General features: G+C 38.2%; 1 protein-coding gene across 6 annotated transcripts in view; it reads left to right on the plus strand.

Annotated features, from left to right (window-relative positions):
- tub (TUB bipartite transcription factor) overlaps positions 1 to 13,852 on the plus strand; it is an 82,780-nt gene that overhangs the window by 44,036 nt on the left and 24,892 nt on the right. For all 6 annotated transcript variants that reach the window (XM_084405327.1, XM_084405331.1, XM_084405328.1 and 3 more), the window contains exon 2: positions 6,781 to 6,832. In XM_084405327.1, coding sequence (XP_084261453.1) covers positions 6,781 to 6,832 — 52 coding nt within the window. The remainder of the gene's footprint in view (positions 1 to 6,780; positions 6,833 to 13,852) is intronic.

Here is a 13,852-nt window from a genome sequence, read left to right on the forward strand (position 1 = left end):
TTAAAACAGTAATATTGTAACAATCTATATAACTGTTGAACTATAAAATGAAATGTATCCATCACTTCAGTCTTCAGTGTTACATGATCCTTCAGAAATCAGTCTAATATGCTGATTTGGTGCTCAAGAAATATTTATTTTCATTAACGTTGAAAACAGTTGTGCTGCTTAATATTTTTGTGAAAACTGGATTATTTGATGGAATAGAAAGTCCAAAAGAACAGCATTTATTTAACAGCACTGTAAACTTCTTTACTTTTTATCCGTTTAATGCACGCTTGCTGAATATTATTAATATATTTAAAGAAAAATCTTAATATGTTAGTATTATTTTAATTCCATATTTTCCCTAATATGGCTAATATCTCATCATTAAAAATTCTTTGCATATATTTTGCTTTATATTTTTACTGACTGTCTTTATTTCCATCCGGTATGGTGGTAAGTGATTATCACTGTATATAGGAACATAGCCATGCTTTTGGTTTATGTTTGCTGTTGGAGGCAGTCTTGCTGCTGCCTCATTGTCATGGCTGCACTGCCTCCTCTGCTCTCTCATTGGCTCTTGGTTGCTATAAGTTACAAGCCTACTTTCCTCCACTCTTTCTTTGAAAGATTACATCAGGGAGCACTTGCCGCTTGTTGCAGGGAGCTAAAGGTACCGCTCAACCTACCCCGGAGGGTCTTAGGCTGTCTCTATGGGAGTGTGTTTTGTTTGTGAAGATCTGCCCTCTCCCACACCCCAGTTTCCTGTGTGTGAGGTCTGTGATTGTGACCTGAATGGATTTGAGAAATCTAACGAGCTTTGGCACTGGATGAGCTCAAGGAAACAGTAACGGAAATTCTTGTTTTGAGAGATGCATACATGAGTCGTTTGTTTTATCTGAACCCAAAAAAAAAACAAAAAAAAACTCAAATGAGACAGTTGCTCTTACTTATTTGTCATAGGCAGTAGTGGGATTAAGAGGGTGATTTGAACCTTTTGAAAATACTGTCCTTTACTCACTCTCATGTCTCTCTACACTTTCTTTCTTCTAAGGAACACAGAACAAGATGTTTGGAACCCATTGACATCATATACTTTGTGGTCTCATTTGTATCTATTTTAAATATAGAAACATAACTGACAACTCCATTAAAGCAGGGTAGGTGATTTGTTCCAGAGTTCTTTTTTTTTTCTTTTGTTATGCTGGTTGAGAGTCTCTTCACATCTTGATAACAATCACTAAGTTAAGTGGCCGTATGTGGAAGGCGTAGGACCATAAAATGTTCATCCAATTATTGAATTACAGTCTGAATGCAATGATACTTTGTCCTAGCTGCCTGTCAGCGAATGTATTTCCATACCTCCGTGCACCCTGCTCACGCAGACATCACCCGTCATCGGCGCGTTTCATGCTATGAGTTAGACAGATGTCAGTCACCGAGCACCACAACCGAAACAGCAGCCAACTTTAACAATTACTCCTGAACCAAAACAACGAGCTTATGCTGCATTCGCGTCATAACTACTGTCATTTGGAAGAAATGGAAACCTGTGACGTTATACTCGGAGCGGTTCGTGACTCGAATTTATGCTAAACGGTTAGGAATCAGGAACAGATTAGCTTTGCAAGTCAGGTCACCTTAATTTATTGTAGCACTTTATTTCAAATTTATTGTAGTGGTTTTTTTTTTTTTAATAAACAGAAAAATAACTGAATCAGTGATGCAAACTATCAAATATGTGACATTCAAATTATGCTGAAAAGCAGCTCTAAAATGACAATACTGTCATTTATTCAGATCAATTCAGTTCAGGTTTTGTTCTCATCTGATAGTATCAGTGTAGTCAAATCAATAATATTATTGAACATTATTTTAAATATTCTTTTAAACACAGACTAAGCAAGCCAAAGGTGACAGTGGCAAGGAAGACAAGCTCCATCAGGTGACAGAAATGGAAAAAAAACTTTGGAGCTCAGTCGGTGGTCCAGTCCTCCTCTTGCCAAATGAATAACGAGGTGATCTCATAGATTAAATACTGTGTGTCTTCCATATTGTACATTAGAGTTGTGGTTAGCTGCAAAGTAACATTTGAATTAATCATATGTGAATTTCAGGCAATGATTTCCATCCAAAAAAGAAAGTAGGTCAATAGAGGAGCAGCAGTAGGGCGATCTGCTATTAAGTGGCTTGCTTACAGGCAGATTGGTAATGCAGCCAGATCTGGATCTTGGTCTTTGTGGTAGCAGTGAGAGCAGGCAGAAAATGTGTCCTTCTCTTATCTCTCCCTCAGTCAGAAGGGCCGTTGGGCCCTTCATGGTATTTTTTTTCCTGGTGTGATGAACATCTCCTCCCCTGCAGATGGGGCTTGCGATGAAAAATGTATGGAGCTTAAAGATCGTGCTGGCAGAGCTGAGGTTGCCTCAGCTGGACCTTCTGCATCACACGCACTAATTCCACAGCCTTGTCCAGTTTATTTGAGGGCCAGTCTGCTCTGTTAGGACACAGGCCCTACACATGGACACACACACATACTGTCATACACAGAGCTCACTGGAGGTTAAGGACCTTGTTATCCACAAGCATGGAAAGATAAGTTCCATTGCCTGTTTTCCATTTGAGTGCTGTCATGCTAGCGTGCTCGTACATAAAGAACACATGCATTTTTAAAGAGTCCTTACAATGTCCACATACTGCTACAGTCTAAGAATTTTGTCCAGATCAGAAAAATGTTCTCTAAACAACAGCAGCATTTTTTTTTTATTATATTAGATAGATGGATAGATGTTTTAAGTTTTTCCTCAGTCAAAATGTCCTTGTATAGACTGAAAAAATTAACAGTCTGAGGCAATTGTCCAGAGCCTTAAATTGATCAATGTAGAGTTTTACATTTTTTGATGTTCTGTGATGCACTTAGTAAATTGCAGCAAATAGTTGTGAAAAGAGAAGATCAAAATAAGAGTCTCATTGCAGGTGGAAAGCACTGAGGAAAAAAGATGCAGAAAGATGTGGTGCTGAGAAAAAAAAAAACTTGCGTAAAGAAAGTCTTTAAAACTACCTTGAAAGTTTCATTGACCTTCTTCATATTTGAACTGTGCAGTAGTGCTGTGTAAATGCATCCATACTCCTTAAATTTATATCATCACCCACCCACCCCCACCCCCCCAGGCATATTGCATATGCATACCACAGTGCGTGTTTCGGTTATGATATTGCAACTGTAATTCCTCACCATCAGCGTTAACAAGTATATGTCCATCAACAAACAAATTTCTAATTTATTGCGGTGCACATGCGGGAACTGTATCAATAACGGTGCATACGTACGCCCAGCACTAACGTGAATGACTGATGTAACAAACGTTTGTAATACAAATCTTGCTCCATCTTTTATCTTTACTTAAAGTTGTAAAAACAACAGACAATCTGCATTACTAGACACAATTTTAGGTAATAGTATTTCAGTAAGACAGTAATAACGTGAGTTATCCAGTTAACCGGAGCATTACACAATATAAAACACAAAACTACGTATTTTGAACACCCGGTAGAAAATATATGCATCAATAATTATTCATACTTACAAGTTGTGATTCTGAGAAGCAAGCTGGTCCAAATAAACTGGGTACAGCCCATCTTTCACGATCAAGTGTTTTGCGAATCCCAAGTTGTTCGCGGGCGGACAATGTACAACATAGGCGGGCATCATGCAAATGTGTCTTCTTGTGACGTAGAACCGTCATGCAGTAGGATTCAAAACAAAAACAACTCGCATAGACCTTATGCGCCAGAGAAACGAGGGTGCCGCCATCTTTAGAATATTGTCTTTGAACTTCCGTTTTTGCGGTCGCTCTGTATATTCCTATGGCATTGCTGTCCAGGAGTAATTAGCTTTTTAAGTGGATTTACTTAATGTAAAGTTAACGAAAGTTATCATGAGGATTGTAATGTTTAAAGCAGATGTCTTAACAAATGTCAGTAGACCGGGAAGATTTTAAAACAAGCCGTTCATTCATAAATACGCAATATCACTGTGAAAATACAGACCGGAAGTCAAAAGACAACGAGCGCAGCGCTGAAAAGGGGCGGGGCTACATAAGGTCTATAGGCGGTTCAGAGGCGATTCTTTCTTTTGGGAGACACTAACTTTATTTATCGTGCACTTTCGACTTTACCACTTTGCAGAACGTTTACATTCACAAACAGCTATATTACACACTGCATGGAAGGGAATATTCGAAAAACCATTATAGGGGCACTTTAATGCCTGAACATTCCTTCAGGTCATCGCTGTTTTGTAAGTGCTGCTTTTCACTCTGAAACACGCAGCACAACAGACTATACTTAATTATTTCGCAGCCTTTGGTATGATAATCACACGAAGCTATATCACTAATTTAGTTTTATTTTGATGAATTGTTCAGCCGCTTTTTTTATTTTAATTTAATTCGCTTTTTATCAACTATAATGAACCACTTTTGGGAAACCCTGCTGTAGTGCATTTGTACTTTGTTTTGTTTGAGAATTAACAGGTAAAAGTAAAGAATACAAATCGGCAAACATTACTTTCTGATTCCAATACACACATACAGTGAAACGCCCACATGCATATACACACACAAAGACACACAAAGTGAATTGTCACTGTCATCAGTGAAGCTTGATGGTGAGGGAGAGAAATTCTCCCACACATTGCAGACAGCTGTCAGCACATATCAATTTATCTCTCATCCCTTGTTGACCCTCATTAGAAGCGCTCTGTTTATGTCATTATCTGCCAATCTGATGGGAACTGACACCCTCGACTGCTGACATTAGGCACTATGCTTTGTGCATGTGTGCATGTATTTTAGCTTTGGGAGGGGGAACATGAATGTGTACAAGTACTCATTACTATTTCTGTAAATTCCTGCGGTTTGTGTCAGTTTGTGAGTGCACTGAATAATAGGTGTCTGTATTTCTGAATGAGTGTCTGCTCGTGGGCATGTATTTTCGTGCCTGTGTGCATGTGTGATAGAAATGGTGTCAGTGTTGGCAGTCTATAAAGAGTGAAATTTCTCAGGTTTAAATAGGAAAGTAGAGACTTTTAGTTGGGCGCTGGAAGATCCTTCTGAGCGAGAGAGGGAGAAAGAGATAATCCTCTTGAAAAGACAAGCTTAGAGCGACATGAATTTCCATGCTGGTTGTTATGCTACTGGTTTGAAAGTAGCCAACGTAGCCATACTGTTTTCCTGTCTGTCTGTCTGTCTGTCTGTCTGTCTGTCTTTATACACCACTGAAAACATAGTTATGTATACTATATTGCATTTCAGTCTACAGATCCTCCTAAATATTACACAATGCACCTTTAAAGGGGTGGTTGATTATGTTTAATTATATTATTATATCTATCTATCTATCTATCTATCTGTCTGTCTGTCTGTCTGCCCTGTCAATCTCCTTCTGTCATTCTGTTGTTCTATCTATGTTTCTGTCTATTGTTGTACCTATCATTCTGCCATTCTATCTATCGTTCTGTCATTTTATCTATAGTTCTAACTATTTTTGTATCTTTCTGTAAGTCGCTCACTCTGTCTGTCTAGTTTGTATGTATGTCATTCTAGCTATCTGTTGTTCTAAATGTCATTCTGTTGTCCTCTCAAAAACACAACATAATATGTTTTTTTGTACTATATATTTCCTACTATTATTATCTACTATTATTATACCTTTTATGTTACTTGGGGTGAAAATAACAACTGCCCCAATAATATATAAAAAAAAAAAAAAAAATCTGTATTAAATAAACTAGCTGTCAAAGACCTTTTCATATTCTTCACATTTTTGTATTTGAACTTATTTTTTTTATAGTGAAAGTAAAAATAAGAGCATCTAATTAGCATGTTTGTGTGTGTTTTATAATGTCAACAAAAAAATGAGTAAAATGCCTGTGGTGTTCTGAACCCAAACTGCTGTAAATCTTTTATAAATCTTTTGTATTGTCTGATGACATCCAGAGGGAAGCCAAATCAAACCAGATATAAAAGATAGCAGAATTCTTGATTTCTAAACAGTATTTGTACATGTGCATCTCTCTATTCTGACTGTAACATATGTTCCTACCACATGTTGAAAGCTACACCCTGGTTGTGCATTACAGATTACAGAACACAAATCCTTTTCCACACCACCCTTGATCTGTCACACTTCTTCTCTCCGCATGACCCACCACAGCCACAGAGGAAGCCCTCCATTGCCATTTAATTAACACAGCTTTTGGCTGAGCAATAACAGGCGGCAGAAATGCATAAGGGGATCTGGAGTGAATGTGTCATAGCTGATTAAAGGGAAGGAGAGGAGGGACAGGCAGAGCACAAAGGTCTCACCAGAGACCTCCATCCTCACAGGACCTGAAAGAGGACAAAGAGGCATGATCAACACAGCAGCGCACTGTCTGTGTCCTTTGAAAAAATAATGTTCACATACCATTTACATACTGTTCTTCTGCCCATATTCTAGGTTTAATGGCCAGTAAATGGAGACCAAATCACTGATTTATTTATATGATTATATTGGAGTCGCTAGACATCAGCTCTTTTAATGATGCTGTATGAGATAAGTTAAATACTGAATACTGATGCCATGTTTTGTGCAGCAGACTTTAGTGAAGGACATGAACAATAGGGAATTGTATATAGTGGACTGGATTTTTGTGTACACAAAAGCTTGTTTGAATCGTATCTCTGCGCTACTCTTGCTGTGGCACATCTTTTTTGTGAGCTTTCCCCATTGAATCTTGTTTTTGTCCTTCGGCAGCACCTTGGATGATGAGGGGACGACCCTGCGACAACAGAAGCTGGACAGACAGGTGAGTCTTCCTTTGGTTTATTTTCAGCACTGTGGGCAGAAGGCTCTGCTCAAATAAATGAGATCAATTGAAAAGAATGAAAAGAAAAAAACAGGCAGAAGTAGAACAATGAGAGAGAAACCATTCATTGAGGAATCACATCACAGAAACATATTCTCAAGACGGTTTAATGTGCTGTTACTTCAGTAGACTTGCCCCAGATAACTTTGAAAACTTATGCCAAGATTGTTATTCTTACAGTTAGCAGGAGTTCATTAGCCTTGTGGTTTGTATTCTGATAATCTGATAATCCTTTGTTATTAAACACTCTGGATTCTAAGGAGAACAGGTGGGTTCCCTGGAAAGCTTCACAAAGTTTTTGGACAGTACATGTTAGTTAATTATAACTGTTAGTTATTCTTTGCCACAAGCATATTTGCCACACATTTGTTCAGAAAGGATTTTCAGACAAAATGTGGCATAAGGCATACTTTTTATTCAAGTTGAAAGTGTTTTAAAGTCTTAACTTCAGTGTCACATGATCCTTCAGATATTCATTCTAATATGCTGATTTGATGCTCAAAAATAAAATAAAAAACATTTCTTATTACCGGTATTATCAATGTTGTAAATGGTTGTTGTTCAAAATTCAAAAGAACAGCATTTCATTTTTAAATGTTTTGTAACAATATAAAAGTCTCACTCTCACTTTTGGTCAATTTAATGTGTCCTCGTTAAATGCTACTGGCCCCAAATTTTTAAATGGTAGCATATCCTTCAAGGCCATTTTTACTACAGTATGTTGTGACCAATTTTATAGGAATTGAATTTCATAATTTAACATAATTATCATGAGATGTAGTTCATAATTCAACATAATTTAAAAACTTGTGACTGTTACCATTATGTTCTGTTAGTGTCATTATCATGGACTTTTAGTTTGTCTTCTCACAGTTATTCATACAGATTTAGTGGGTTTACTCTAAAATCCAGACAGATATAGAAAGATTCAGTGAAGCATTCCCGGAGTATCAGAACTACAGAGCTGGGAAAGATTTAGGGTGTTAGAGGAGACAGAAAGAGCATCCGCCTCAACCTTAATGGGTTTTTTTCCAGAGAAAACTGACAGCTCAGAATTCTTAGTCTAAGTCCTTGCTCTCTTTAGCTGTCCAAAATATCTGGAGGTGGACTGTAGATGGGAGATAGGATTTTAATGAGGTGCGAATATTAGGAAAGCAAGCCTCCATGTTCCGTGCAGTGAGGGAGTTTGGAGGTTATTTCCTCGAGGGTACTTTGCATCGGTTTGTCTGCTATTGTGCTGTAAACATCAGTGGTTCCTGCAGCTGGATAGGGAGACAAGCATAACTTGCTCCAAATTTCGAATCAAGCCAATAGGTTTAGCCCACAGCTCTCGGCTGCTCTTTAATAAACCTCCTACTCTCATCACAAGACCATGAGATCAAATTACCATGTTTATTGCCTGACTGCTTTACATAATAACCTTGAAGGAGCCAAGCCTGAAATTGTTGAGCATCACCTTAGCCAGCCTCTTTGTGCTCTCTATAGCTTCAGGAGTCTTTGACCACTGCATTTCAATGAATTTTAAGGTGCTGTGTGAGCACATATTTCCGAGCGATCTGTTTCAATGATACTGAAAATGCTTATTTGGCACCGCATCAGTTCTTAGAACAGAGGAGAGCACAGACGGTGAACGTGTTTAGGCAATGTGTATGCAGATAAACAACTTTTTATTAGAACATCAATATGGAGATCTGTGCGCGCTGTGCAAAGGCATGTCTCCCCAAGCAACAAGGTACCGCCAATAGAATGAGCTTTGTATAGAAACCTCTGAGGGAGACGTGATCTTAGAGGAACACAAAGCATTATTAAAAATGCATGAATTCATTGTGTCTCTGTGAAGATGACACATTTTAGAGTTTAACAAAAGCATAGAATGTGTTAAATCTCTTGTTTTAATGCTATCTCTATGATACAATGAAAAGTAGGGTATTCACATATAGGGCTTGGAATTAACATCGTTTCTGATTCACAAGCTCTTGATTTGATTTGATTTGATTTTAATTCTATTCGATATCGATTTGTTTGGATATGTATCAGGTACAGTGCATGTCAAGTGCATGTAAATTTGTTTTGGGAAAACAATCTCTCATTTAATGCTGTGCATTACTATAATATTAAAGGAGTGGTATAATGCCCTTTTCACAAGATGTAAAATAAATATCTGATGTCCCCAGAGTGTGTATGTGAAGTTTTAGCTCAAAGTACCCCACAGATATTTTTATATAGCTTGTTAAAATTGTCACTTTTTGCAAATGAGCTACTGCTCCCAGCACAGGGGGCGGAGAAAAACTTTTTAACACAAAAAACTTTTATGTTAAACTAAAGCCTTTATGTTCAAACTGAAGTCAGACAAAGATGGAGAGCCTCAAGAAGAAGTGACAACATAGAAGCTAATCAACATCATTGATTAGCAAATTCTGTCATGATAATCTACAAATCGCGTTCCCGGGGGCGGGGTTTATGTAAATGTTAGGGTTTGTGATGTCACTAACCCGGGAGGAATGTTGTGTAGTCCCTACCAGCCCTTTGTTGTAGTCCTTAAAAAGCAATTTCTTTAAAAGAAAATATCTCCCTTTGCTTTTAACTTTGAGCGTCGTGACTTTGCAGATGTTGTTTGTGCTCAAACAGCAACATTACGCACTAAATAAAGTTAGAAAAGTGAAATCATAATCAACCACCCCTTTAAAGGTGCATTGTGTAATATTTAGGAGGATCTGAAGACTGAAATGCAATATAGTATACATAACTATGTTTTCAGTGGTGTATAAAGAGCTTACTTAATGAACCGTTATGTTTTTATTACCTTAGATTGAGCCATTTCTATCTGCATACACTGCAGGTCCCCTTACATTGAAATAGCCATTTTGCGCCGACATGTTTCTACAGTCGCCCTAAACGGACAAACGCATTTCGTCACTATGTTGTTCTTCATGCAAAGAAGCAAGCTAAAGTCAGCGAATAAAACACTGACACAATGATGAACAAGTAACAATAATATTCGCAATAACATCGTTTTACTGAATAATAAAGTAATCATCATTTCTTAATTTATCGTTGTAAAGAAACCTCATTGCTTAACTGGCTACTCTCTGCGGTCTCAGACGACGACATCTCCTGTCGGCCACCGTAACTTTTGATGGTTGCAATTTGTAACCTCACCACTAGATGCCGCTAAAAATCACACACTGCACCTTTAAAGGTTAAAATGAAGAAAATTAATTAAAATTCGAGAAAGCTCTCAGATTCTTCAAGAATATCTTCATTTGTGTTCTGAAGATGAACAAAGGTCTTATGGGTTCACATTTTTGGGTGAACTAACCCTTTAACTTCTTAATGATATAATTACGTTTCTACATTCCAGAATGTACAACATTTAAAAGGTGTCAACTTATTTTCATGTCAGATTTATTCAAACATAGATACAATAAATAAGACATCTGTCACGTACTGGCTGTAGCAAGGAAGCACACGACAGGAATAATCCAAGTAAACAGTCTTTCATCCAAAAATACACAGGAACACTCAGGGAAACAGACTTCACAACCACTTTAACACTGATGACACCGAACAAAGAACTGAATAAACACAGGACTTAAATACACAGAGGTACTGATGAGAAAATTAATTGGACAACAGGTGAACTGAGTCATTAATCAAAGGAACCGAAACTGGGTCACACAGGCAAGCAGGCACAGGGAAAACAGAACCAAAACACAATGAAAACGAAATCAAAGCAAAGCATACACGTTACAGCATCATTAACAATAAAAATATAATGAATATACTGATTGAGCGATTACATGAGACATGATACATTGTTAGTTGTTAGCCTGGGTTTCCCCATGCTGCCTTGAGCGCAGCACAATTTTATTCACGCTGCTAGGCAGTCTGGATACCATGGACCAGATTTTCCCCTCAGCTAGGGAACCAATCACAGAACGGGGAGGGAGCAGCAAGACGATGACGACATCTATGCGACACACCGAAGCAGTTTGTTTATATCTATGGCTCCAACATGACAGACGTAAAAATATATGCATATTTTTAGGAACACATCTACAAAAATATGCCTGTATTTCAAGTTGATAAAATAATTAAAAATCCACATCAGTTTATTATTTACCACGCTCTCCCAGGATCTATAACGTTACCTAGGCTACTTTCACTTTTAAAAATTCATCATAACTGCGCGCGCGCGCGATCTGCTTGCAGTCGTCGAGATGGATGCTGAGGAGTTGAAGAAAAGAATAGCTAGTCGAGATTGTAAAGTTGTCGACAATACGTCATCAAAAATCAAGTCCAGTGTGTGGGAGAAATTTGGAGTTATCTGAAGAAAATATTGTGAAAGGCTTTGCTGCAAACATTTTCGTGTTGGATAGCCGCAAATGTGGAACTTCATCCCTGAGGAAGCACGCAGAAACTGTGGTAACAAAGCAGTTCTATCGAACAGTATTTTTCATATTTAACACTGTTAAGTATGTGTGGTGTGCACTGCAGGGCGTGTTTGAACCCAGAATTGTCAGATGTAGGCTAGACGAAATTGCGTGGCAGATATAGTGTTGTAGCCGCGTCTGTTATTAGGCTACTCAGTTTTGTGGTAACGTTAGCCATGTTCTTCATGTACCGGCCTTTTGACAGCTTCGGCTGAAGTTGTCCTTGTGTTAATTGTCGTGTAATAACTTCTGTATGACCTGGCAATAAACATTTTTGTAAGTGTGTCTATAATGTGATAGTCTAAACTGATTTTATTTCGGGTGTCGGTTCTATTTTAAGCGGGTCAGGTGAAGATTTTAATTAGTGCTGCTGTCGGAAAACTGGTCGGGTGCTGTTTTAAGCACTGCGGGTATGGGCGGGTGCGGATTTACAAAATCGGACCCGTGCAGGACTCTGGTGTACACATAAATCTCTGACCCATCGTCGTCTTCTTCGTTGAATATCTGTCGCTCTACATACGTCATCTGGTATAATTGAAACGATTGGCTATGAGCTACGTACAGGCGCATTTGATAGACATTTGTAGCGCCCAATAAACGGCTCTGGGCATTCGTAAACCACGCCTCAAATACGAGAAAATGAACATGTAGTTCCCAGACCACGTCTCAAAGAGAAAGTGGTCTGGCGTTAGCCAGGCTAGTTAGTTGTACTGTTTCTTTCAAAATACCTTCTGATGCTCATTCATGTTTATTTCATGAAATAACTAGTAAATAGCTAGAGATGATCATTGACTTGTGCTCCACGCTGCTGCTTGAACTGAGGCGCAACAGTGATCTGTCACACCACATTAAAGAGTGCCAAAACCACATTTATTGTTCACATTTTGTGCTAAAATTGAAAGAATGAGAAAGCTGAACAAAACTACAAAGCACAAAGCTTATTGTGGATATTGGACAGTAGGCACTCTACAACTAATGCTAGTGAAGTATAATGCTTTTTTTCACACATCAACAGAAAGCAGCACAGACTAAAAAATCTATTTTGGAATTTAAGAATCAATATTGGTTCATCAAAATGAAGATTTATTCAGTAGCTCTAATAAAATGTAAGAAAATGCTTTTTTATTTATGGATATAGCAGCTAACGGCATTTTTCTGCTTGCATAATCTGTGATAATAGGTTCCTTTCTCATTTGCACACCACCCACTAGCACAGGGGAGGGTCTCTTATCTCCCTGAGTGGACAGACCTGGTCTCAAGCCCACTATTTGCTAACGGATTCCTTTAATGTTTAATAGACTCCAGCACTGTGATCTCCCCAGAACTCTTGACTATAGCTTTACATGATGTCAGGTTGCTGCGAAAGTGAAGAATGTTGTGTGGTGAAACCCATGCTGAGTTGAACATGCGGTCATGTGTGAAGAGAAGGCGTGTTGTAGTGGCTGGTTTTAGCTCTAGGACTAAAGAGACACATTCCCTGTGCTCCAAGTTATTCTTTGTGTGGCTCTGTTCCATTGTTGTCAAAACTAGGGCTGTAATCAACCAAAGAAAATCTTGGTCGACTGAAGTCCTGAAATTTTCGACTAAAAATCGATTAAAATTACGTTAGGAAAAAAACCCGTTAAATGAATTAGCTGCGCACTGTGCGCAGTACTTGGTAGCCTTGTTGTCCGCCTAAATGAATTATAAATAAACATAAAAAACTAGTAGGCTATTTGCAGTTTTTGTCCTAAGTTAATTATTTTGCACTGAAATGAGTCTAACACACGAGTCTGCCGGCTCTGACAGCGTTGCATCACGTGCACCTGCGCAATATCATAGCCTATGATTTCCGAAAATAGTAGGCTACTATGTTGTCAACTAGTGATATCATCACAATAACTTTTGAGGAATATGCAAAATAATTTAGACAGTTGTTTTTGTCATATGTATTATAATAACTGACAGACACTATCATTTCAGCCGCTCTGTGCAGCTCAGCTTCGCGGCTGAGACACGAATAGACTATTAACTTTTAAAAAAATGCTGCCACACTGCCGATGTCTTTGTTGACATGGTAGAAGAGGTTTGACTGACTATGAATTAAACACAATCACAATTAAATAAATAATATTCAGCAAACCTTCTAGTAGCCTAGCCTACTTTCTTCTCTAGTGTCTCTCTTCTCCAGTGGGTTGGGCTAATCCAAAAGAAGTGAAAACAAGGGGGGTGTTCTGAAGACAGACTGTTACCTGTGAAACAGGGGTGCTCTGAAAACACCCCCATTAGCAATTAGTGCTTTCCACCTGATGAAATGAACGCGGCAAAAAATCGACCAATCAGAATTTTGGTCGAGCCAGAACGTATCGACCAAATAATCGACTAATCGACTGGGAGATTACAGCCTTAGTCAAAACTCAAAAGTTTCCAGATTTGAAGATGTGTTATGTTGCACTTCTTTCCTTTTAAATTAAGTTAAAAATTTCATGAACAGAGAATGAATGTGAGTGATCAACTTATACACAAACGAGGATAATTAATAGAACAC

The sequence above is a fragment of the Rutilus rutilus genome (assembly GCF_951802725.1).
Source record: "Rutilus rutilus genome assembly, chromosome: 3".
Lineage (NCBI taxonomy): Eukaryota > Metazoa > Chordata > Actinopteri > Cypriniformes > Leuciscidae > Rutilus > Rutilus rutilus.